This window comes from Drosophila subpulchrella, chromosome 2L (assembly GCF_014743375.2).
Source record: "Drosophila subpulchrella strain 33 F10 #4 breed RU33 chromosome 2L, RU_Dsub_v1.1 Primary Assembly, whole genome shotgun sequence".
Taxonomy (NCBI): domain Eukaryota; kingdom Metazoa; phylum Arthropoda; class Insecta; order Diptera; family Drosophilidae; genus Drosophila; species Drosophila subpulchrella.
The window spans coordinates 1,823,173-1,848,505 of NC_050610.1; the positions used below are offsets into that span (position 1 = coordinate 1,823,173).

The window sequence follows — 25,333 nt, forward strand, 5'->3', positions numbered from 1 at the left end:
TTTGTATGAATTTTGGATACAAGAGCTAAGCCTGCTTTTTGTAATAAAGTGTCAAACGCCTATTTTACCTAATGGCTATATACAAAAGAATTCGAATGAGATTGGGCAACTCTCCGTCTTCGTAAACTAAGAACGACAGTGACCCTACCCTTGAAAGTTTAAATTTTTTTAAAATTTAGGATTCAAGCACTTCTTAATTTTTTGGGTTGTATATATGCATGTTAGAAAATTTGATATTATCTGTACTTTATTAATATTAATAGTAATATTAATATTATTAATATTTAGGAGTTTTAGTTTTGAAAAAAGGTGATCGCGACCTTATACCTTTTTTTGCGACGGAAGTTTTTTTTTTACAACGACCGACTTTTCTCACGTCTTCTCTGGATAAATCCTCGTCAGATAGTGCTGGACTATCGTGTCATAGTTAGCGATGCAGCGTGATAAGGACTGCCAGCTTATGTCCCTTCCACCACCTTCCATGTATAAGTATAAATAAATGTTAAGCCGTGTGGACACAAGTATTAAGTTAGTATATGTTGTGTAAATTGAACACATCTTGAATTGTAATCCGGCCAAGTGAGTCGATCTTATATACTTCTCTTAGAATTAAAAGCTGTAGATAGATATCGACAAAGTGCAGTCAAACACAGCGAAGGTTTAACAATTATTAAAATCTTAAAATATGTAAAGAAAAGACTAAAATTATTACATTTAAAAAATATATTTGGATAACTTTTGCAAAAACGTAAGAAAGCTATTCGCTGGAACCCTCATTACTAGAAGAATCCTTACCTACAGAGTCTGGGTCTAGTGACGACATGACTGAAAAACGTCTTGACGAACCCTGATTGGCCAATTTCGAAGACATGAACTTTAGGTTCTCATCGATGCCAACGAAGTATGTGGGTATTTCACCACGGCCCTTAACAAAGGTCATGCCGCGGTAGATGCACAGAATGTCGAACTCCTGGAGAGTTTTGGCGGACTCCTCCGTCACCTGGATATGTCCAGGCAGGCCCGTTGATTCCATTCGGGAGGCCATATTGACCGGGTTTCCCCAGATGTCGTAGTGCGGTTGAGAAGCGCCCACCACGCCGGCCATTATCTCGCCACTGGAGATTCCAATGCAGATCTGACCGTTGGATAAGGAGCGCTCGAAATAAGATTCCGAGTAGGCCTTGTTGCACGCCGAGAGTGTTCGCATCAGGTCCAGAGCGAACGTGGTCATTATGAAGACCACTTCGTCGTTGACATCGCTCTCATAGTTATCATCCGTCATCCTGTGGCTTCGCGCCTGCTCCACTGGAAATAGATTGAATGCAAAAAAATAGTTCAAGCGTTCAAAAATAAGGACCAAATAGATTTTATTTTAATTTTTCTTATGAATTTGCAATTCACTGCATTGCGCCTGAAATTTATACTTCTGAATTAATTAACGTATGGGGTTCATGTTAGAGATCTGCACAATGCACTAAAAACAGCAAATAAAAAACATGTACAAGTTTTTCTGATCTCATTACTGTAAATGCGAAAGAACTCTGTATTTATGACTGTAATACTGTGAGTACTATCCTCACTCACTCAGACACTGTACAATACATTCTGAATGCAGAGTTTTTGGTGTAAAGCAACTCATTTTACAGTGAGTGAAATTTTACAAAAAGCCAATTCCCATCCAAATCCATTTTCAGACACCAGTTCAGACCATTTTCACACTACTACATCTGTTCAGAGTACACAACAGTACTGGAGTAAATAAGGTGACACATTGTATTTTTCAGAGTTAAAAGCACTTGCAAAGGATTGAAGTCTAAAAAGTTTTACTGATTCTCTATCTGAAGTGTGTGCAGACTTTACAATATTTTATATTATTATTAGGCAGTGTTGTGGAACTTTTTTTTAACGTTTACTGAAAAATCGATAAAAACTATTCAATCAATTAAAAATATAGGAATTGCAAATACTCATATGGTACACTGTTTTCGGTAAACCATTTTTACCATGGCCATGGCGTCCAAATATGGCTTGTTTGGTTCGTTTGGACGGTAACTTTAAAATGGTACACCTATCGACTAGTGGTCGGATTTTTTTTAAAAAGTTTTTACCGTATATAAACAGACGCCTTACAGTCAGTAAATGTTTCACGTTTACAAAGTTTGTCGAGTTCCAGCTAAAAATATACTGAGTGTAGCCTATTCATTTGTTTTAATTTTTTTATATATTTTAAAAATATATGAAGAACATTGTTTTTAAAAGAAATTCTACTAACAAATACAAATTGGTTAAAAGAGCAGTTTGGTTCGTCAGATACTTACCCTCGAAATGAAGTGAGCTATGGCGAACGTGACTGCTTTTACGGACGTTTGAGGCCAAATTGTAATCCAATCCACATGCTGCCATGTAAGTGCAACCAACGACTTTAATTTTCTCAACAACATAATATTCCCTATAGGCTGTCAACTGCGATCGAAGGAAAGAGATAGATCACTAAAATAAGTAGATTCAAAACTTTAGCTACCAGTCTATCGAATTGGGTTATAATATCGTTGAGCACTCGTAAGCTGGGCAAATTCATTGGAAAATTTATTAACATTGCGAACATGACCGACACCATTTGATAATTTTCATAGTAGAGCTCGTGTTTGGCTAACGAATTAAGATAGAGGTCGACTGCGGAAAAAAGATGAATAATTCATGTTAAACGACTAATGAAAAATGTAAGAAACACTGACCAACATGAGAAGGAAGGATGTTATTGAGCAGAATTATTATTGATTGGTTTGTGACGTCTGCAGCCTTTTGCTTGTTTTGCAAATCCACGTTGAGCCTATTAACAGGTAGAAGATTAAGTTGATAGTTAGTTAGAGAGCATTTGTTCTTGGCGTTGGTCTCGTACACAAACTTGTAGGTATTATACTCACTTGTAGTTCATTTTTGTGTTAAATTCGGACTGCCGCTCCTTCGCATACATAGTGGCTAACATCATGCACACCCGAAGACAGTGCGCTATTTCAGCTCTCATATACGGGGTCGTGGTAGCACTGTGCTGGAAAATGAACGCGAACTGAAAAAACACGATCAACACGAAGGCGACGGTTTCGCAGCAGCTAACGAATATCTTGAGGGCGAACGGGATGCGCGCGAAGGTGTAGCTTATGCCAAGGATCAGGGAAATCATGTTGGTAAAGGACCACGGATGGAAGCAGATATCCGGATCCATTTCGTAGTGAAAGAGCTTGCTCTCGATGTAACTCAGCTCATACATATCGCGGTCACAGTTTATCTGCATTTAATTATAAAATACAGTTAACGTTAGAGAACATTTCTTGAAATTTTCAACAAATTAGTTAACCTTTAAACAAAAAATAATTAAATGATATCAAATTAGCAAGCCCAGAAACATAAGGTACTGTTTCTTAGATGTTAAGGTTATAGATTTCTAAAGTATAGGTAATAATTTTCTATTTTGGTAATTATGATGGGATGTGATCATCAAATCACTTGAGTTAGGTGCGCTTGCATACTTTTTAAGATTTAATATAAATCAAACAAAAACTCTTGCCTCTTAACGAGGCAAGGAGTCGCGACGATCACACCTTCAACTTACAAAAGTTCTGATATACAATTTTGTGACGAAAAATGATTGTACGTCCGACTGCCCGCTTTATCAAAATGTTTAACCTTCTTGTATATTCTATTATAGCGTACCGAATAAAAACGTCAAGCCCTAAAACCATAGTCCCCCAAAATCTTGTTTTTGGAATAACATTTTAACGGTTTTTCCAAAAGTTTTAGAGTACAAGTTTTCTACCTCAAGCTACTTAATACACCCTAAAAGGTATTTATACAAACCCACAAACAAAGGTACAAGCATTTTCATTTTAAAAAGTCCCCCAAAATCTTGTTTTTGGAATAACTTTTGAACGGAGCATCGGTTTTCAACGAATGAGGTGTCATTCGACCCGTGTTCTCAGTAAAAATATAACAAGGCTAATAACTACGGGTATTTATCCACACCGGCCCCAACAGCTCCAACTTTCTAAATTTTCCCTTTTACACTTTTACCGCTATTTCTCCGATACCAATTATTAATCATGAAGGTCTTAAAATCGTTTTAGTTTTTGTAATAACTTTCGATTTGTGTATCACTCATTATGATCGGACCTTTCCTGCAGATTTTATGTGTAATAGTCGCCATCGCACACTTTTCTGAGAAGCTGATGAAGATGTACACTTTAAAGTAAGAAAGCACCTGGCCTTTTCAAAACAAGATAGATCGCTATAGTCAATTGCCTCGACTATCAGATTCCCGTTAATTGGCTAAGGGGAGTGCGTGGGACATGGAGATATACAAGCAGCAAAACGAGATATACAAGATTGCGCCACCTAGCGTCGATTCCTTATACACTTATACAATATCTTTAAAAATGCCATGGGCTTTTGCGGGCTTTAGATTGGGCGTGGCACCCTGCTGAAACAAACTGCGCTGCGCAGTAATCTCTAGAATTCCCAATTCCAATTTGCTAGCTTTTATGGTTTTCGAGATCTTATCGTTCATATGGACAGACGAACAAATGGACAGATGGACATGGACAGTTCGACTCGCCTAGTGATTAAGACTTACCATTATCAGGGAGATCACCGCATAGTAGGAAATTATGATCAGCAAATAGGTGCCAATGCGCAGGGTCACACTATGTTGGATCTTCTCGAACAGGTGAAAAACCATGCAGCTGTATGCACCGTGCATTTTAAACTCATAGCGTCCACTTTTCCACCAACATAATTTCTTGTACCACGCGATGCAGAGCAGAGAAGTCAGAAATAAAAACGCGATCAAGTCGACCACAATGCAAAGAGGGCAAGCAAAATTGTTAGTCACTATTTGGATGTATATCAGGCAGCACCCGATTCCCCAGGCCAGCAGCACCGAGGACTTAAAGATGAAGTCCGGCTGGTGCATATAATTCCATTCCAGAGATTTGTCCTTGAACGCCGCACAAAAATGCCCGATTTCGCGCTCTGTTTTCTTATGGGTGTCAATACCAGCTTGACGGCAGCAAGGTGAATGAAAACTACAGTGTAAAAATCGGTTAGTAGTCGTAAATATATAGTTATAGTAGTTAGTAAATATGAATGTAGATATTCGATGCCTAAATTTGTTATAATTTATTATTATTATAAGTAAGTGGTTATAGTATAAACTTCATTAAATGTGGTCAACGAAAAAACATGCTTAGTTAACATTACATTTAGTTAGGTAAGACCACTTACGATACAATCGAGTAACAATTTTGGCCATGCAGGGCCAATCGGCCAATAAAATGATACTATATTGAGGCAGTGGGGGATCCAGAAAAAAAAAAATTGTTGAGTAAAAATGTAATATTGGGAATAAAATACATATTACATATTCGTTTTAACTTAAATGGGGGATCTATCCCCCAAATCCCCCCGTGGATCCGTGCATGAATTCAGGTATTGCTTGCTTTTAAATCTTGTATCGAACAATTTCCCGTTTCAATAAAAAAGTACACCCAGGAGGAAACTGTGAAACTTACGAAAAACGTTCACTTACTCGAAGCCCCCTACTGGCATATTCCGGAACTCTTCGCGCAACTCTTCAGTCAATGAAATGCGACTTACTCTGTTTGATCGTACAGTTTCTACAGGTCTAATATCAAGACTCGATCCGGATAAAACTTCTTCCATAGTGGATGCGACTGAACTACGGCTTAAGTGACCAGTTATTAGATAGGTACTCATTGAACTGAGCAACGGATCATTTCGTGCTTTTTCGGAACCCGACATTATTGTATAATTAGCAATGTTCAAGTTGCTTAAGGTCCGCCCACTAACGTGTACGAATCCCGGTCTTCCAGTAGCCTCCAGATGACTAGCGATCTCAACGTCAGCACCTGAAAAAATATTTAGTAGTAATTGAAGTAAATACTTTTTACTTCGCAGGAAATATCCTATGATGATTAAAGTACCCCATATGTCATACTGCAGCTTCGCCTCGCCGATAACGCCTGCAATAAGTGATCCTGAATGTACTCCTATGCGCATGTCGATGTCCAATTTACGTTCAGCCCTGTGGGTGAGTTGGGCAGTTTAGTACTTAATAAAGTCCTAGTCCCAACGGCAATCATACCGCACTTCCTGGATGTTGGCAATCATGGATATGCCCAAGGACACGGCACATTTCGCGTGATCTGGATCGGGCGTCGTTAATCCCGCCACACAATAGTAGCAATCACCGAGGAACTTAATGCGCTGCACATTGAAAGTAGAGGCAGCCATGTCGAACCTGCCGTAGAGGTCGTGCAGGACCTTCACCAGGTTCTCCACCGTCAATGTCGTTGTCAAGTGGGTGTAGTTCACCACATCTGCGTAGAGGATCGAGACATCGGGATGGATCTGGATGGCCATAAAGGATTCCCTTCTCCAGACACCTCTCGCGCTGAAGCGGTCGAACTCGTTTTCGTTTTGCTTGATCTTGTTCTTGATGCTGTCCTGGATGGGTTTCGCTATCTGGGGTGGCAGGATGCTGTCCAGAAGCATAGACTCCTGTTGTAGGGCGTGGCGCAACCACTTCTCCTCCACTATGAACTGGTGGCGGTCCAGGAAGGAGGCACGAACCATAGTCTCGTTCATGATTCGAAAAAATACACCCATCATGTTGAAGCCCACGTTGTGTAAAATATCAACGGATAGTATATCGTAGGCGTGAGCTCTGCGCTCGACGAACACTTTGGTAAATGAGAGTGAGTACATGTAATAGGATACGTAAACGATGCTGACTGAGGTGGCGAGTAGGGCTGCTCCCCTAATTGAGGGTATTGGCATAAACATGTAGATCATGCAGAGCACAAACACGTCAAATGTGGCATTGAGGGGCCAGCCGCCCGTGAAATAATGATACAAATTCTGCGCTAAATCTGAAAAGTAATATCTTATAAGTTCATCGGTGTCGATCTTTAATTATATCTCTTACCCGTAGCTACCACAACATATGCAGACAAAGCAGAGGTGAAAATCATGACCCACCGGTGGCGATTTACAAAGTTTTCGCAAAAATTGACGCTTAGTATAATAAGTACTACAATAAATGACGATAGCCTGGTATATAAATCAAAGTAGATACCTTTTAAGTTCTGCATAAAAGTTAATTTAGCGAAATTTGGCTTAGTCTGTAAAACGTAAAATCTCACCTCTATGAAAATCAGTTCAACTGCTAAAAAACTAACACACAGAAGAATAAACAAAACATAGAAAACAGACAGATTACTGATCATCAGGCGGATCTGATACTTTCTGTACTCCTCCTCCAATCTCAGCTCCTTGCATTTGGCCTATGGATAATACATACATAATACATAATACAAACCAAACAAGGGTGGAAAATAAGTTTACCCTCAAATAACTCAGTTCCCAAAGACGTTCATCAGCGTAGTCAAGATGACATGGTCTTAGCCTTCTATTTCTAAACGGGGCCTTGGTCGATTGTCTTTGGTTAAAGTTCATTGCTGTTCTTCGTTTTCTAAGTAAGATATTTCGAATTGAAGGTGATGAAAAAGCTTGCTATGTATATGTTTTTGTTAAAAACAAGAGAGATCTCTATAGTCGAGTGTCTCGATTATTAGATACCCGTTACTCAGCTTTTAAATTGAAAATTAATAAAGCCTAATTTACTTTAAGATGACCGATTTAAAATTGGAAGACACTTAAAAAATTCGCAAAATATTGCATTAGGCACACGCGCAAAAGTTTCGCCATACGATAGTTAGTTGTAGACTAATGAGAAAATAGGAAGATTTACAGCGCTGTAAAGTTTTCACCTGTCAAATTTACATGCACGGATTTTCGGTCCATTTACTATCTTCTAGACTGGGTAAATGATTTTCCGTTTCCATTCAGCGGACGTTGTTGCAGAGTAGTCAGATACTCCTGATGCCATTTCTTTCAAAATCCTTGAAGCATAGCCTGGATGCTTTGCCAATACCGTAATCGGCCCACAGGGACGTGGCTTAAGTCAGGATATGGCACAGTGGTTAACGGTCACCCAATTAAGAAGTGGGCGGGTGATAAGTAGTTGTTTTCGGTGTCCGATGCGTAGCATTAGAGGCGTGAATTTATCACTGCGCTGATTTGAGCAAGCAAGGTGCGCATCTGTTTAAAGGTGAGCGTTGAATTGCCGGTGATTCGGCGGAGATTTCCCTCCCCAATGAGGAGCTCTCGGAGGAATGATTACCCACTGAATTCCATCATCCGCCAGAAACGACGTTACGATGTCCTTATGTTGTTGTGATGAAAGCAACTCTTGCACTTCGTCCTGGGATCCGTTGTCACTGTAGATCTTAATACGTAGGGATATGGCCGAAGTGACCATCCGAACTTTGGCTTTCTTTAGAAAGAATGGACCTGCATAATCGCAACCATTACTAACAAATGGAAGGGCTTGAGTGACACGCTCGCCGGGTAAATCAGCCATTTGTTGCTGGGAGGTGTGGTTGCGTTGACGAAAGCAGGATAAACAGTCGCGTATTATTCTACTAAAGAGATTACGTGCTCCAATTATCCAGAGTCTCTGCCGATCGCTTGCAAACAGGGAGGAAAGCCCGGGTGAAGGTTTACTCGGTGCTCGTGTTCCAGGATCAGCTTCGAGATTCAATGCGTTTTTGGTAGCAAAACTGGGTGTTTTGCCTCTCGTGACAATTGTGATTGGTGCAGTCGTCTGCCTATCCTCAGCAAATCGATTTCGTCGATCATTGGTGCTAGTCTAACCAGCTGCAATCGGTTCCTTAGGTGTTTCTTAGCAAGGAGCAATCGATAGTCCTCTTGGACACAGCGATGCACGTGTCTTATACAAATAATCCTTGCTGCCTTAACCTCTCCAAATGTAAGAGCTCTTGAGGCCTTGTCGCAGGATGGTCTACATTGAATGAATCGCATCATCGCTGAAACACTGTAGCCAAATAGTTGGACTTGATTTCCCCTTGAATGGGTTTGTCTGAAAGAGATAAGGCGAATCGTGAGTCGTTCAACTTTGCCAGGTATTGATCCTTGTCCCGAAACCATAAAGCTCCGATCCACCACAAACTGAAGCCGATGAGGCCAGCAGCCATCAGACCCATGGGAGCGCAGTTAGCTGGATTTATTTGAAGTCTACGTGACGCCAGCCTTCTTATGAATAGTGTCAATGATTCCCGAGGTTCTGTTTCCAACAAAAGTCTTTAGATGGGCATAGGATAACCAGGAGAGCACCAGGCAAAAACAGGTATGTTCTTGTGGCGTAGTCCAGCAGAGATCGAGCGAATAAGTTAGCTTAGAATATGTGCTGAGGAAAGTTCCAGGCGTGGCAAGGATTGCTGTTTCAGTGGTGGCACCCTTGTTTTCGCAGCCACGAGGGACACTGAGATGGAACCATCGTCATTTGAAACTTTACTGTACACCACATCCCAATCCAAGTTTAAAGCCAAAGTTTTTGGAAATTAATTCTAATCTGGATTACAATCCTCCAATAGGATTTTTGAAGCATTCGAGTATTCCTCTTGATGATCAACAGCGAGTTGTTCCACCACTCTTGCCGCCAGGAATGGTGCACATGACGTTCCGTAGGTTAAAAGGGAAGTTCAACGACATACTTCCCGTTTTTATCGCGACTGTGGGTGGCTTACAATGTTCCGAGGACGATTGTATCTATTTCTTAGACGTTCCCATGTAGTGTTTTACGCCGTGTTCGTAATGGTCAAGTGTCGTACCAAGTTGGCAGCCTCATCAACGAAAAGTGTGTTCAAGGGATGGAACTTCAGGTAGTTGGACAAATGCTGTTCGTTATGAATTGTGCTTTCTGTCTTGTGTCTTATGTCTTGCCACTCTGCGTAGTTGCTAGAGATCCGTTTGATTTGAATTTTTGGCAGTTCGTGACGCACAAACATTCGGTGTGCTCTGAACTACAGCAGATCGCTCAAATAGTTTTTGGTTTTGAAGCGGCAAGTTTAGGATTGCTTCGTTATTTGAAGAAAGCCCGTTGCTGCCATTCGCACTGCTCGTAGATGTCTCCGGATGTAGATCATTACTTCTTCCCTTGAGTGTAGCGTTTGCCCTTAGGTATTTTGCTTCGAAGACCGCATTGTCGATTTCCGGATCGACAAAACCTTCAACTTCTCTTTGTGTGTTGCACTCTCCGTTTGTTCAGCCCATGCCAAGACACTAGTAATGATGGACTTGAGTCTGGGACGGCTTTTCACAAATGATTTTAATTGTTCCATTGCAAACAATTATTCTGAGAATCAAAGCACTTAAAAACTCTCAAAGAACTCGGAACGATGGACCAGCAATATGGTCAGAAATATAAACGATTGAGTTGTGAGGACTGTACTTAATTTTATTCTTTCCAGTTGCGAAGCCTATTTGAAACTGAGTTAAATTTCACAAAGACGCCGTCGTTGCCAGAAGCGGAAAAATCTACATACATATATATGACACTTTACAATAAGAAACCATAAGTGGAATTTATTACAAAGTTGTTGATTTAAAAATCATGTAGTGTTTGTCTGGAAATGTTAGCAAGTGCATCTGCATTAGCTGGGTTAGAAAAGGTGGTTTGCAATGATACAACTGAACTGCGCTCAACATGACTGGGAGCTCGTTTGGGCTCCGTAGTGATAAAGTTTAAGTTGTCATCAATTCCCACAAAAAATGTCGGGATTTCGCCACGCCCTTTCACGAAAGTCAAGCCGCGATATTGGCAGACAATGCCGAATTCGTGGAGAATTCTCGCGGACTCCTCCGTCACGTGGATGTTGCCCGGTAATCCCGTCGACTCCATCCTTGAGGCCATGTTAACAGGGTTACCCCAGATGTCGTAGTGCGGCTGCGATGCGCCTACTATACCAGCCATAACCTCCCCGCTGGAAATGCCGATGGCTATCGACCCGTCCAGAATATTCCGATCACCCGGAATACTTTGGTAAGCCTTGTTACATTTGGCCAGCGTTCGCATCATATCCAGGGCATATGAAGCCATCACAAAGACCACTTCCTCACGGTCTTTTAAGTCTTGTTCGAACAAAAACCGAACATTACTCCCTTCGGGGGTCTCTGAAACTCAAAGGATTTGTAACTAAGTCATCATTTGGTTTGACACACGCATAACACTGACCAGTCGTGCTCGGGTTATTCTTCACTGTTTTGCTGGTGGTACCAGCAAAGTTAAGGTCTAGTCCACAGGCAGCCATATATGTGCATCCGACGACTTTGATCTTCTCAACCGAATAATATTCCTTGTAGAACAGTAGCTGTATTAAAGCATTAAAATTAAGTATCATATAAATATAATATGATCTTTTACCTTACCAACATATCAAATTCGGCAATAATTTCATTTAGTATACGCAAGCTTCTTAGATCCATTTCAAAGTTTATTAACATGGCAAACATAACAGAAACCATTTGATAATTTTCATAGTAGAGCTCGTGCTTGGCCATCGAATTAATGTAAACGTCGACTGCAAGACAGAGGAGATAATTTATTTTACTTTGGGATTTTATACCGTTTTGGGACTCACCGATATGAGCGGGAAGAATGTTATTAAGGATAATAATAATCGAGTGATTGGTTAAATTGGCGTCAGCCTCCTTCTTTCTTAACTCAACGCGCCAGCTAAAGAAATCAGAGTGAGTGCAAATATGTTGGCCTAAAGTCTCCCGAACTCACTGGAAGTTTACTTTGTTTGCGAACTCTTGTTGGCGCTCCTTCATAACCATAGTTAGCAGGGTAATGCATATTAACAGAGCGTGTGCGTACTCTGCGGGAAAACTGGGGTTTGTCGTCACGCTGTGATGAAAGACGATCTCAAACTGGAAGAAAATTATCACCAAGTAGCCGATCGTCTCCAAAATGGCCATTATAGTCCTCACCACGATCGGAATACTGGCGAATGTGAAAGTCTGACAAATCATCAGGGAGACCATGTTAGTTGCAACCCAGGGATGAAAGCATATCTTTGTATCTTGCTCATAGTGAAAGAGCCTTTCCTCTATAAAAGCCATCTCAAACTCTTCGCGATTGCAGGACATCTGATGGGTCAATTAAATTTTGTTGAGCTTTTTGATCTCTAAGAATACTCACTACAATGAGACACATCACGGAAAACCACGATATCACTAGGAAGAGGTAAATGGTTATGCGAATCATCATACTGCCTATGATTTTCTCGTGAACCCGAAATATAATGCAGCTAATTCGACTGTAGTTATGGGGCTGGTTGCCAAACCTGGTCCAGCAAATCTTTTTGTACCACGCGATGAAGGTCAAAATGGTCTGTACTATAGCCACGATGGCGGGCAAAATCATGCAAGTGGGGCATATAATTTTAGTGTCCATTAGTTCAATGTACACCAGACAGTATCCAACGCACAAGGACAGAAGCATGCTGTACTTGAATAGGTAGTCGGTTTGCTTCAGGTATGCTCTCTCCACATCGGCGTCGAGGTATTTCAGGCATAAGTTTAACTGGTGATACAATGGGACCTTTACTCCTCTTTGTCTATACATGCCGTACAAGGTTTTAGGGCTGTGTTACAGGAGTGGGAAAATTTATAAATATATATGCTTTTATTATTTTATATTACCCCTCATGAAATAAAACAACAATGAGAGGGGGATACGAGTACAATCTGAATTTAATTAAAAATAATTGAATTACGACTTATTGTAATAAATTGTGTGCCCTCATTAAGATAATTTTTCTTAGTTTAACAATAATTCCTGTTATAGTATATAGTAATATACAAGGGTGGTCAAAAGTATTTTCACAAAAAAAAAGTTAAATATATTCATAATTTGAACTTACATCTTGTTAACTATGGCATCAATGGAAAGGTAATTTAAATGCCGTTTGAATGATACAATACATTTCCTAACACATTCAGTACTTATTGAAAAGGACGAATTTGTGTGAAAATGTCCTTTTTGAACTTTTTTCCTCGACTTGAAAACTTAAATTTTTTGATGCAAAAAGTTTCTTCAAACAAAAATAATAGTAACTGCAAAAAGAATTTTTCAAAAATCATTTTGCTTATATTTTTTATGATTTTTTAAAGGTGACACTGTCGGAAAAAATTTATATGAAAAAGAGAAAAATATGCCTAAAATGCATGTTTCTAAGCATTTTCAAAAAATCATAAAAAATATAAGCAAAATGATTTTTGAAAAATTCTTTTTGCAGTTGCTATTATTTTTGTTTGAAGAAACTTTTTGCATCAAAAAATTTAAATTTTCAAGTCGAGGAAAAAAGTTCAAAAAGGACATTTTCACACAAATTCGTCCTTTTCAATAAGTACTGAATGTGTTAAGAAATGTATTGTATCATTCAAACGGCATTTAAATTACCTTTCCATTGATGCCAAAGTTAACAAGATGTAAGTTCAAATTATGAATATATTTAACTTTTTTTTTGTGAAAATACTTTTGACCACCCTTGTATATCATTGATTAATATATTCGTAGAAAAATATTTAAAAGGAAGTCTTAATGACCCATTATAGTTTACATTTAAATTATTTGTTATGTTCACTAGCCGAGTACGAATTGTCTCATGCACTGCGTTGCTATCTTTAGAATTATGTTGATGTTGGAAAATAGCCAAGTAACCATCAATATTATCGTTGCTAACGAAAATTGTTTAACATCAGTGAAAATAATTGAGGAAAGCAAGAAAAACAAATATTGTTTGATAACGGAAGCCTAATGTTGGAATATTAAAATATTATTATTTCCGCCCAACAGTTTAAAGGAAGCGTATCTGACCCTATAACATTTATAACACTGTGAGCAAAAATAAAGGTGATTTTGTTTTTAAAATGATAAATCTGTATTTATTCTTCTAAATCAATTTCATCCCCTATAAAGTAATCTTATGCCAACTTTTTTTCCAATTCTCGAAACATGCCAAATAGTCCCTTTCCGGTATAACCACCAGTGCCCCTTCGATTTTTTGTATCTCCTCAATCGACTTATGCGTCAAATTTGGGGCGAAATGGTCACGAAGAGCGAGTGAAATGTGAGCCGGTGCATTATCGTGATGCCAAAAGCAATAGTTGTTGTTGCCCATAATTCCTTTTAGACGAATTGATTCACGCAAACGACGTGTATCGCTCAAATAATATTCCTTATTAACAGTTTAGCCGGGAGGGAGGAATTCATAGAGCACCACACCACAAAAAATAAAAAAACAAATTAACCTTACTTTTTGCCCACAGTAGTATATTCTTGATAACTAGGATAACTAGCCGGGTCAATCTAGCCATGTCCGTCTGTCTATATGTACGTATGCTGAGATGAACTCGTTATACCCGTTACTCGTAGAGTAAAAGGGTATACTAGATTCGTCGGAAAGTATGTAACAGGCAGAAGGAAGCGTTTCCGACCCCATAAAGTATATATATTCTTGATCAGGATCACTAGCAGAGTCGATCTAGCCATGTCCGTCTGTCCGTCTGTCCGTCTGTCCGTCTGTCCGTCTGTCCGTCTGTCCGGATGAACGCTGAGATCTCGGAAACTATGAGAGCTAGGCTATTGAGATTTGGCGAGCAGATTCCTGAGCTTCTTACGCAGCGCAAGTTTGTTTCAGTAGAGTGCCACGCCCACTCTAACGCCCACAAACCGCCCAAAACTGTGGCTCCTACAGCTTTGATGTTAGATAGAAAATTTTAACTGAAATGTATTAGTCTTGTCCATACCTATCGATTAACCCAAAAAAAAATTTTCTACGCCCACTCTAACGCCCACAAACCTCCCAAGAAAAAAAGCTATGACGTCAGAGCCAGACAGTGCGAAATGTTTTTACGCGTGTATGTGTGTGTATGTAAATAGTTGCCGGCCGAACTTAGCGGCAAAGAGAAAAGCACTGCCGGCGCTCAGAGAGAGCAAAGTGCGCGGCTAACTTATTCTATTGAACAATGAATTTGTCACGCCTACCCTAACGCACACAACGCTTAAATCTGTCTTCCGCCGGTAGGTGGCGCATTTAAATCTCGCTTTGCTGCTTGCATATCTCCATTTCCCTTTGGTCGCTTAAGCTGAGTAACGGGTATCTGATAGTCGAGGTACTCGACTATAGCGTTCTCCCTTGTTTTTTTCTAGAAAAGCTAGAAAGTTGGAATTAACCATAAGCAGATTATAGGGGCTTTTAAGCAGCTCAAGTTTGATCAGTTGAGTGCAACGCCCAATCTAAAGCCCACATTTTTGGAGAATTTGTTTCATTCTTAATTGAAATTTATTTAATTTACAAATATGTACCTATCTACAAAATTATAATCGTACAGATCGAATTATTATCTTAATAGTTATGACTAACTAAATTTAACAGGCTTTAGCCAGGTTGGTACCAGTGGCATTGGTATTGTGTGCCACGTCAATATAATTTGACACAAAGTAACGGGTATCTGATAGTCGAGGCACTCGACTATAGCCTTCTTTCTTGTTATTCTTGCAAAATACCAAAAACAAAACAAAACTATTCCTGCTTGGCCCAAACCATCGAGGATTGCTGCATTTTAAAATAACAATTTTTTTTCCAACCATGCTTCGTATAGTTTTACAAAGCTCACTAAAATGTAAAAATAGAAAAATGTTTAATTTTAAGTATCTTCTATCTTATATTATAATTCTAAGGAGCTTAGAGTTAAAAGGTCTTTGATGACATTATCATGACTTAGGGGTCAAAAGGCTTGAAAGCATTTTGCATTGACTATTTAGGCCTGAATTTTAAGACAGTTTCCTCAATCTAAGGATTTTGTTTTCCTCTCAATACTTACTTAAATGCACTGACTGGCATTTTCCGGAACTCTTCCCTTAGCTCTGCGTTAAAAATCGCTTTTAAGCTTTCATTAGCCTTATTACTCAGTCTCTGTCTTGACCCTACATTAAAGAGGGAGACAGCATGCAGCTCATCAAAATCCTCGTCACTTTCATCCTGATCATCTTGCAAGTCTTGTCGAACTATGTATGTACTTATTCGGTATCTACTCAGAAGTGGATGATTCCGTGCCATTTCGGGACCATCTTCAATAACGTAGCGCTGTTCGCTCAGATTATTCAAAGTTGCACCACTGATGTGCACGAGTCCCGCCACTCCGGTGGATTCCAGAACATTGGCAATAGTGACGTCCAGTCCTAGAAAAATTTGAGAAATTGAAATAGGTTACCAGCGAATTTTCGTCGCGCGAAGTTGCCTTCTTACCCCATATATCAAACTGAAGCTTGGCGTCGCCAATAACTCCGGCGAACAGATTCCCCGAATGAACTCCAATGCGCATATTTATGTCCAAGTTTTGCGAGTCACTGAAAAAGCATAACAAAGGAATAGTAATACTTGAGGGTAAGTACACTCAGGGAAAAACACCGTGCTAAAATCAAGTACAAACGAGTTCATGCTTACCATTTTAAGACCGTTCGTACTGATAAAGGTTTTACATTTAGCACATTTTGGATTTAAATATCTGTCGACTCTTAAAATTCCCAACTGCTTATTCTGAAAGTGTTCGGTATATAAGGTGCATAAAATACACAGTGTATATGCTCGTGAGCGGCAAGTCCTAAGTAATCTTCCATACCTATTTCTCATACTAGCATACAACTAAACATCAATTTAAAATGTACAATATATATATATATTCATTCAAGAATTATTCGTCCTTAAATCATGCTTGCAACTTTCTTACTTTATTAATAAATCGTACTTGTACAAATATGAATAGATTTAAGAATTATTCATACATAATTGTAGAACGAAAGGTTCTAATAACGAACTGAAGTAGAGTGTTTTCTGTCTAAAAATTCGTACTTAAAAGCTTTACTTTGTTCTCGAGATTGGGGTTTTCCATGCTTGGAGAAGTTTTGACACTGAAAATACTTGATTCAAGCACGAAATACTATAATTTTTCTCTGGGTGTACGATACTTAAAACCATATGCGGATATACGGGGGATTATAGAGCTTATGGAAGTAAAAATTTTCACAATAAACAACGTATTTTTTAGGATATATGAGGTTACTTACCGTACTTCCATGATTTCGTCGATCATAGAAAGCCCTAGGGCCACACAATTATTCGCGTGATCAGGATCGGGGTCTGACAAACCCGCCACGCAGTAGTAACAGTCGCCCAGGAACTTGATGCGCTGCACCTTGAAGCGAAAAGCAGCCAAATCGAATCTTCCGTAGAGGTCGTGAAGGACCTTCACCAACTTCTCCACCGTCAATGTGGTGGTCAAGTGGGTGTAGTTCACCACATCTGCGTACAAGATAGAGACATCGGGATGGATCTGGATGGCCATGGCACGCTCCAAGGCACTCAAGGAACGAATTCCGACGCCGCGCTTGGTCAGGATAATCCGGTTTTGAATATCCTTTTGCAAGGGCTTCGAGATCTGCGGCGGCAGGATGGAGTCCAGCAACTGCTTCTCCTGGATTCGGGCGTTGCGCAGCCAGAGCTCCTCCTTGATGTACTGGTGCCGGTCCAGGAAGGAGGAGCGCACTATAGTGTCGTTTATCACGCGGTAGAATATGCCCACCAGATTGAGGCACAGATAGTGCACCAAGTCCACGGACATTCCGCCGGTAGAAAACAGCTGGGACACAAATTGGATGAACCCGTCGGACAGGAATTGCACGTAGTAGATAATGTACAGGAGTGACACTAGCATTGCAAGCAGGACTGCACCGCTCAAGAAGTGGATCGGCAGGAAGATGTATATCATGTATACGATGTAGGTGTCGTAGAACGTCCCCAGCTGCCAGTTGTGAACGTAGTGGTGGTAAATAGATTCAGTTAGATCTGTTGGGAACATTACTAATATGTGGAATTGGAGATAGACGATTTAGGCTTACCAGCGAATACCAAAATAAGGGAGGCAACCGTCGAGCTGCAAAACATATACCAAGTGTGTTTCGCAATAAAGCCATCGCAGAAATTAACACTCAGTACTAGTAAAAGAACAAAGGAACTTCCTATGGTGAGGGACACATCAAACTGGACAACCGATCGGCGCTTAAAAAGTAAATATTATTTTTATAACAAGGAAGAACGCTATAGTCGAGTACCTCGACTATCAGATACCCGTTACTCAGCTAAAAGGACCAAAGGAAAATGGAGATATGCAGCAAAGCGAGGTTGAAATGCGCCACCTACCGGCGGTAGACAGATTTAAGCGTTGTGGGCGTTAGAGTGGGCGTGGCAAAGTTTTTTTTGGATCAATCGATAGGTATTGACAAGACCAATACATTTCAGTTAAAATTTTGTATCTAGCATGAATATTGTGGGCGCCACAGGCTTGGGCGGTTTGTGGGCGTTAGAGTGGGCGTGGCATATTCGCGTGACAAACCTGCGCTGCGCTCAAGCCTACGGAATCTAAATCTGAATTCCCATTTCTCTATCTTTGATATTTTCCGAGATATCTGCGTTCATATTTACGATTTTTTGAAGTTTGTGGGCGGTTTGTGGGCGTTCAAGTGGGCGTGGCAAACTTTTTTTGGGTCAATCGATAGGTATTGATGAGAACAATACATTTCAGTTAAAATTTTTATTCTAGCATGAAAACTGTAGGAGCCTCAGTTTTGGGCGGTTTGTGGGCGTTAGAGTGGGCGTGGCACTCTGCTGAAACAAACTTGCGCTGCGTAAGAAGCTCAGGAATCTGCACGCCTAATCTCAATAGCCTAGCTCTTATAGTTTCCAAGATCTCAGCGTTCATCCGGACAGACGGACAGACGGACAGACGGACAGACGGACAGACGGACAGACGGACAGACGGACAGACGGACATGGCTAGATCGACTCGGCTAGTGATCCTGATCAAGAATATATATACTTTATGGGGTCGGAAACGCTTCCTTCTGCCTGTTACATACTTTCCGACGAATCTAGTATACCCTTTTACTCTACGAGTAACGGGTATAAAAATAGATCACCTCTTCCAAGCGAAAAAACAAAAAACAAGAAAGAAAGCTAGCTTCGGCAAGCCGTTGTTTGTTCAGAGCTTTCCAATTCCAAACTAAAAACTAATTACAGAAATATTAAAACAATAAGGGAGGCAACCGTCCAGGTCTTTCGGATTTTTTAAAATTTAGTTATAAGTTCTGAAATATTAAAAGAATTATATTCCCAAAATTAAAAGTTAATATGCCAACAAACACTAAAGTTATATTTTTTTTTTTTACATTTTTTAAAAATTATTTTTATATCTTTCCTATCCGGCTGGTTCCGACTTATATACTACCTGCAATATAAATAAGACTTTTGGGAAGATTTTATCCCGATAGCTTTATAACTGAGAGACTAGCTTGCGTAGAAACGGACAGACGGACATGGCTAGATCGACTCGTCTAGTGATGCTGATCAAGAATATATATACTTTATGAGGTCCGCAACGTCTCCTTCACTGAAATCATTATATAGGCTATTAAAACACTTTAGAAGAGTCCCTCGACTATCAGATATTCGTTAGATAGTTAATCAATATTAAAACAAGAGAAAAGTAAAAGTAACTAACAGATACCCGATACTCAGTTAAAGGGAGAGTGGGGCAGATGGAAATTGCAAACAATTTACAACTAGTGGCGATTTCATACTTTGCTTTCACTTTTTAGTGAATGATCCGGCTTAAACGATTTTTGTACTTATCTTGGCAAGTGATCATGATGATGAATATAAATTTAACTATACTTTACGGCTCGCGAACCGTAACATTTTTATGAGTTTAGGATCCGTGGATCCGCTCATGTAAGACTTCTTTTTAATGTTCTTTATTTATTGTACACTGTAGCTGAAAGTTAAAACTTTGGGTAAAGGGAGTAATCGACCATAGTTGCTGGGACTTTCGGTCGGAATAAATTGATATTTACAGGTTTACTTAATAACTAGTACTTACAAGTGAATGGAAAGAGATAGAGATCGACCATTTAAATTAGTTGGAGCAGGTTAGCTGATTTTAAAAAGATTTGCTGCAGTTTTTAAAATGAATGGATAATTTAAAGGTCAGTGGACGCTGTGGTCTCGGAAACTATAAGAGCTGGAAGGTTAAGATTTCCGACTTAGATTCCTTATCTTCGTAACATGCCACGGACAATCGAGATACTAGACCTACATCCATGTTTGTATGAACAGTGCTCTCCCCAAAAAATGGTTTTTGGACAGCGCTCACAATTTCAGAACCATTGTTCATAAGCTGACCCCAAACCGTTCAGTGCTGGACATTTTTCAGTGACGCGTTTATAATTTCATCGAAACGTTTATGGACTGACCCCGCGGCGTTCGTTTTTAATTTAATCGGATTGATCGCAAAACGTAAAAAAATATTCTTGATTTTTTTGATCTTTTTTTCTGGGTGCATAATCGCAAATTAGGAAAGTAAAATGTATATATATTTTTAAAATTTTCCATAATTTGTATAATATAATTATCAGAAATCAACAAAGCAGTAAAAAAATTTGGTTTTTTGAGTTACATTTTGAATTTCAATATAAAATGGCTACAGTTTCAAAGGAATTCCATTTCAGGTAACTTACCTCAATGGTTGTTAACAGCAGCGTACAATACACCGTCGTGACGAAAATATGCAGGACAAAGAAAGAGAATAGGTAACTCTTCCAAAGGCGTATTCGATACAATCGCAACTCCTTTTCTAAGCCCAACTCTGCACATTTGGCCTTAAGATTGAATTTATATTAATTGCAAAGAATCTACAAATTAAATACAATTTACCTTCAGGTAACCGGGTTCCCACATGCGTTCCCGCGCGTAGTTAAGCTGGCACTTTCCTCCAGACAAAGGCATTTTGATATTTTAGTCGCAAACTGCTCTACTTTGTCAAGTTGAATGTCAACCCAATGTCTACTATAGCTAAAGCAAGAGAAAACGCTATAGTCGAGTGTGTCGACTACCAGCTAGCCCGTTACTCAGCTTTTAAATTGAACATTGATTAAGCTTTATTAACCTAAATATGACCGCCTTAAAATTGGAAGATACTTGGAAGATTATTGGGGTGGCAAACAAATTTAGAAAAAAAGACAAGTTCTAATTATTTATTATTTAAGCACTCTGCTCTCTCTTAGCGCTCGCAGCGCTTTTCGATATCATTTTTCTGTACCTGCTTATGTTTCTGGTAGCGCCACGAAAGAGAGAGCAATACAAACATGGAAGAACGCTATAGTCGAGTACCTCGACTATCAGATACCTGTTACCCGATTTTTTTTAGCATGAAAATTGTTGGCGCCACAGGCTTAGGCGGTTCGTGGGCGTTAGAGCATGGCAAACTTTTTTTTGGATCAATCGATAGGTTTTGACGAGACTAATACAATTCAGTTAGGAACCACAGTTTTGGGCTTGTGGCTTGGCACCCTGCTGAAACAAACTTGCGCTGCGCAAAAAGCTCAGAAATCTGCATGCCAAATCCCAATAGCCTAGCTCTATTAGTTTCCGAGATCTCAGCCTTCATACGGACCGATGGACATGGCTAGATCGACTCAGCTAGTGATCCTGATCAAGAATATATATACTTTATGGAAACGCTTCTTTCTGCCTGTTACATACTTTCCGACGAATCTAGTATACCCTTTTACTCTACGAGTAACGGGTATAAAAATATATACTAATGTAATGTTGCTAAACATAAACAATCCCAGTCGTAAATGACAGCATTCCAGCACGGAACGTGTTTTAAAAAAACATAGTTATGGGTCGCACCTTTTTTACGCAAAACAGCACGCATGCAAATTTTCCAAGGCAAATGTGCGTGCTGGGTGCATTCTATTGCGGTGCCATCTAGAAGTGTTTCAGAATAATGCATCCAGAAGCATGCCCAAACACCCGTTTCGGGAACGTATTCCGAAACAAATAGTTCTGGGTCGTATCTTTTTCACGCAAAACAGCACGCATGCAAATTTAACTAGCAAATGTGCGTGCTGGAGGCAGTCTTTTGGGTGACATCTGGGTGTATTTCAATATAGTGTATCCAGAAGCATGCCCAAACGGGATTTCGGGAACGTAAAAATAGTTCTGGATCGTATCTTTTTCACGCAAAACAGCACGCATGCAAATTTAACTAGCAAATGTGCGTGCTGGGGGCAGTCTTTTGGGTGCCATCTGGGTGCCTTTCAATATAGTGCATCCAGGTGTATTTTAGAGGGAATGTAAAAAAACCAAACTCAAACCCGAAGGTTGCCGATGCCCATTTTTTTACAATCGTCTTTTTTCGGTACTGTTCTCTTGACAAACAAATAATAAAGACAAAAGGGAATATTCAAGGAAGCGCGCGTTTTTTCTTATCTCTTGCATTTCTCGTCAGTTGCATTTTTAGTTCTGAAAAGTGAAATTCGTGCCTCGTGTTTTGAAAAAGTTTGTTGCTTTCTGCCACCAAATTTACATCAATATTTTCACAGGTAAGCAAAGTGTAGATAATTTAGTTCAATATGAGCACAACACAGTTCAATATGAACATAACAGAGTACATGTACATTGAACATTCAAACTAAAAACAAATTAAATTAATAAAATAATAATTATTTGAATGTAAATCGTACAAACAACAGTGTTAATGTGACAAAATAAATATATTGTATATTTGTAATATATATACACATGTTTCAAAATATATAATATTAAATTTCCTTTATATCTTTCAGAATCGCAAGAAATGAATGGGCACACCAAGGACTGAACTGCGTAAATGATAAAAGTACATCAACAAGAAGGAAGCAGCAAAGCCCGTACAGAAGGAGAGTGACTCCGATCAAAAATTAGTTGAGTTCTTGAATATTGAAATAAAAAAAAATATGAAATTGAAATCCAGTCTTATGTATTCCGGGGGAAAACTTCCAGATATTTGATTTTTGAATGCTTCTAGGTGCATTCCTGGGTACATGTTACAGGTGCATTAAAAAAGAGTACACCCAGAAGGAGTTTAGTATGTTGCTTCCAGGTGCATTAAAAAAGAATACACCCAGAATGTGTTTAGTATGTTGCTTCCAGGTGCATTAAAAAAGAATACACCCAGAAGGTGTTTAGTATGTTGCTTCCAGGTGCATTAAGAAAGAGTACACCCAGAATGTGTTTAGTTTGTTACTTCCAGGTGCATTCCAGATATATGCTTCCAGAAGCATGCAACGGGTGCATTCTTTTTTGTCCCGCACCCGTGTAAAAAGAATGGACAGACTCATCACTTCCGGAACACCTTTTTGATGCCATTTCATAATGAAAGAACGCATGCTGGAATGGTGTCATTTACGACTGGGCATGCGTTCTTTCATTATGAAATGGCATCAAAAAGGTGTTCCGGAAGTGATGAGTCTGTCCATTCTTTTTACACGGGTGCGGGACAAAAAAGAATGCACCCGTTGCATGCTTCTGGAAGCATATATCTGGAATGCACCTGGAAGTAACAAACTAAACACATTCTGGGTGTACTCTTTTTTAATGCACTCTTGTACAAACTATTTCTATTTGGGAGAAGGTTTAGGGAAGTTTAGGGAAGGGATTTACCAGATCGCAATCTAGCCTGCTTTGCACAGCAATATAAAAGCCTGCAGAAAGCACAAAGCTGTCATATCCAACGGCGTAGATTTCCTACAATATCCTCATTCCTTGATGGGGCTTACTCCCTAGGAAGAATGAGTGATTTGACATCGCCTTCCAAATGCAGCTGTTGGGATTCCAAGTTTAAATAAATAAATAAGCGTTATTTTGTATTCAATAATAGTTATGTTTATTTAGCAGAGCACAACCAACTACAGCTTACGAGATCAGAAATAAAGAATGGATTGACCGTGTGTTTTACGCTTTAGTGCTACCAGAGATCAATATCATTGTAATGCTATTTTTTGAATATTCTAAATTATAATGGGGCTATTCTTAGACACATTCAAATTTGATTATTAAGTCGATAGGTTATGATGGTCAGGGACGACATGTCGACGAGGGACGTGAGAGGAGAGAGAGACCGAACTCATCTCTTTAAATTACCACAAAGTTATCGAAATAATTCACTTTTTTGTAGAGCTGTTAAAACATCGATAGTGCCCCTACACGATGTTTTCGATAGTGATAGTCCAAACCATCGATATTTTCGATAGTATCAATCGAATTATTATTTAATTTTTTATTTCGTATTTTAAGCCTATTTGCTTTCAATTTTTTTAATTGCGAGGTATGAATACAGCTGCGACAAAAACCATACAATGTATTAAACTAATAAACACACATAAAAACAAATAGGTTAAAAATTTAAAAGATTTTGATTATAATAATTACTTATATTTTTTTTTTATTCATAAGTTAGAAAACTTAAAAATTCTCGTATGCTTTAAAAAGTCGTTATAAGCCATTATCGTTTGCCTTCTGATGCTAAAATCGAGAACATTAAAACTATTAATGAAAAACCAAGCACATTTCATAAACATGTTTTTTTTATTGATTATAATTATAAGCGAAAACATGATTATAAATTAAAGTTAAGAACCAGTTAAGATAATAATGATTATAATGAAATTAACAAAAGAGAGATCATCCGTTCCTCGGGAATTACATGATATTGATATAGTTGATTATAAATTAAATAAAGTTAAGAACTACTTGAGATTATAATGAATATAATGAGATTAACAAAAGAGAGATCATCGTTCCTCGGGAATTGTTGTTGATTACGAATTAAACAAAGAAAACGTTTGATAAAAAATAAAATAACAAGTTTAGATAATCCATTCTTTGGAAAACTGCTCTTAATGACTTTGTACCACAAAAAATTTAATCCAGCAGCCACTGATTTTTGTTAAGCATAAGGAGCGTGTTTAAATGCTTTGGCTTCAAAGAAGTTCGTCTATCCGATATAATTTGACCGGCTCTACTAAACATCCTCTCCGATTCGGTAGATGAAGCCGGGATGCAGAGGTACCGCTTGACGACTTCAGCCAAGCTTGGGTATTCCAAGAAATGAGTCTATAGATAAGAAAACGGATACATATGTATATAATTTTTAAACATTTTATATAATTTGAAAAATATTGTTTTTATTAATTACCTTCCAATACGTACGAGGATCCAGAGACTGCATAGAGTAAGGTTTCTCTGTGTACTGCACCCAAAAAAAAAATCGCCCTTAAATCAAGAAATTCGCCCTTAAATCAAGAAAATCGCCTATGATTTTGAGCCAACGGCGACTCGCCTTTATTTTAAGTAAATAATTTTCTTGAATTTATGGTTTGCCATTTCTGGAAATAATGACAAATTTTTCTTAAATGTATGGTAAATAACCTTAAAATTAAGGAAAATTT

At 38.9% G+C, this 25,333-nt stretch overlaps 2 protein-coding genes across 3 annotated transcripts; both read right to left on the reverse strand.

Moving 5' to 3' along the window:
- Positions 1-757: 757 nt before the first annotated feature.
- On the reverse strand, positions 758-7,589 carry LOC119546780 (adenylyl cyclase X E-like). 2 transcript variants are annotated; one of them, XM_037853334.1, is made up of 12 exons: positions 7,420-7,589; positions 7,218-7,358; positions 7,001-7,160; positions 6,158-6,944; positions 5,997-6,097; positions 5,582-5,921; positions 4,628-5,078; positions 2,925-3,286; positions 2,736-2,830; positions 2,522-2,673; positions 2,319-2,463; positions 758-1,305 (listed from the first exon to the last, which is right to left on the reverse strand). In XM_037853334.1, the coding sequence occupies exons 1-12, from the start codon at positions 7,528-7,530 to the stop codon at positions 758-760; spliced, it is 3,393 nt and encodes a 1,130-aa protein (XP_037709262.1). In that variant the 5' UTR covers positions 7,531-7,589. The 2 variants fall into 2 exon arrangements, with proteins under 2 accessions (XP_037709262.1, XP_037709263.1); XM_037853335.1 differs by lacking the exon at positions 7,420-7,589 and having other exon boundaries at positions 7,001-7,089; positions 7,151-7,160; positions 7,218-7,343.
- Positions 7,590-10,540: 2,951 nt separating this feature from the next.
- LOC119546094 (adenylyl cyclase X E-like) lies at positions 10,541-20,887 on the reverse strand. Its single transcript, XM_037852174.1, has 13 exons — positions 20,772-20,887; positions 20,576-20,716; positions 17,903-18,062; positions 17,072-17,849; positions 16,254-16,354; positions 15,829-16,186; positions 12,140-12,584; positions 11,929-12,087; positions 11,726-11,868; positions 11,577-11,671; positions 11,365-11,516; positions 11,171-11,306; positions 10,541-11,109 (listed from the first exon to the last, which is right to left on the reverse strand). Exons 1-13 carry the CDS (start codon positions 20,841-20,843, stop codon positions 10,541-10,543), a joined length of 3,309 nt encoding a protein of 1,102 aa, XP_037708102.1. The 5' UTR covers positions 20,844-20,887.
- Between the last annotated feature and the right edge of the window lie 4,446 nt (positions 20,888-25,333).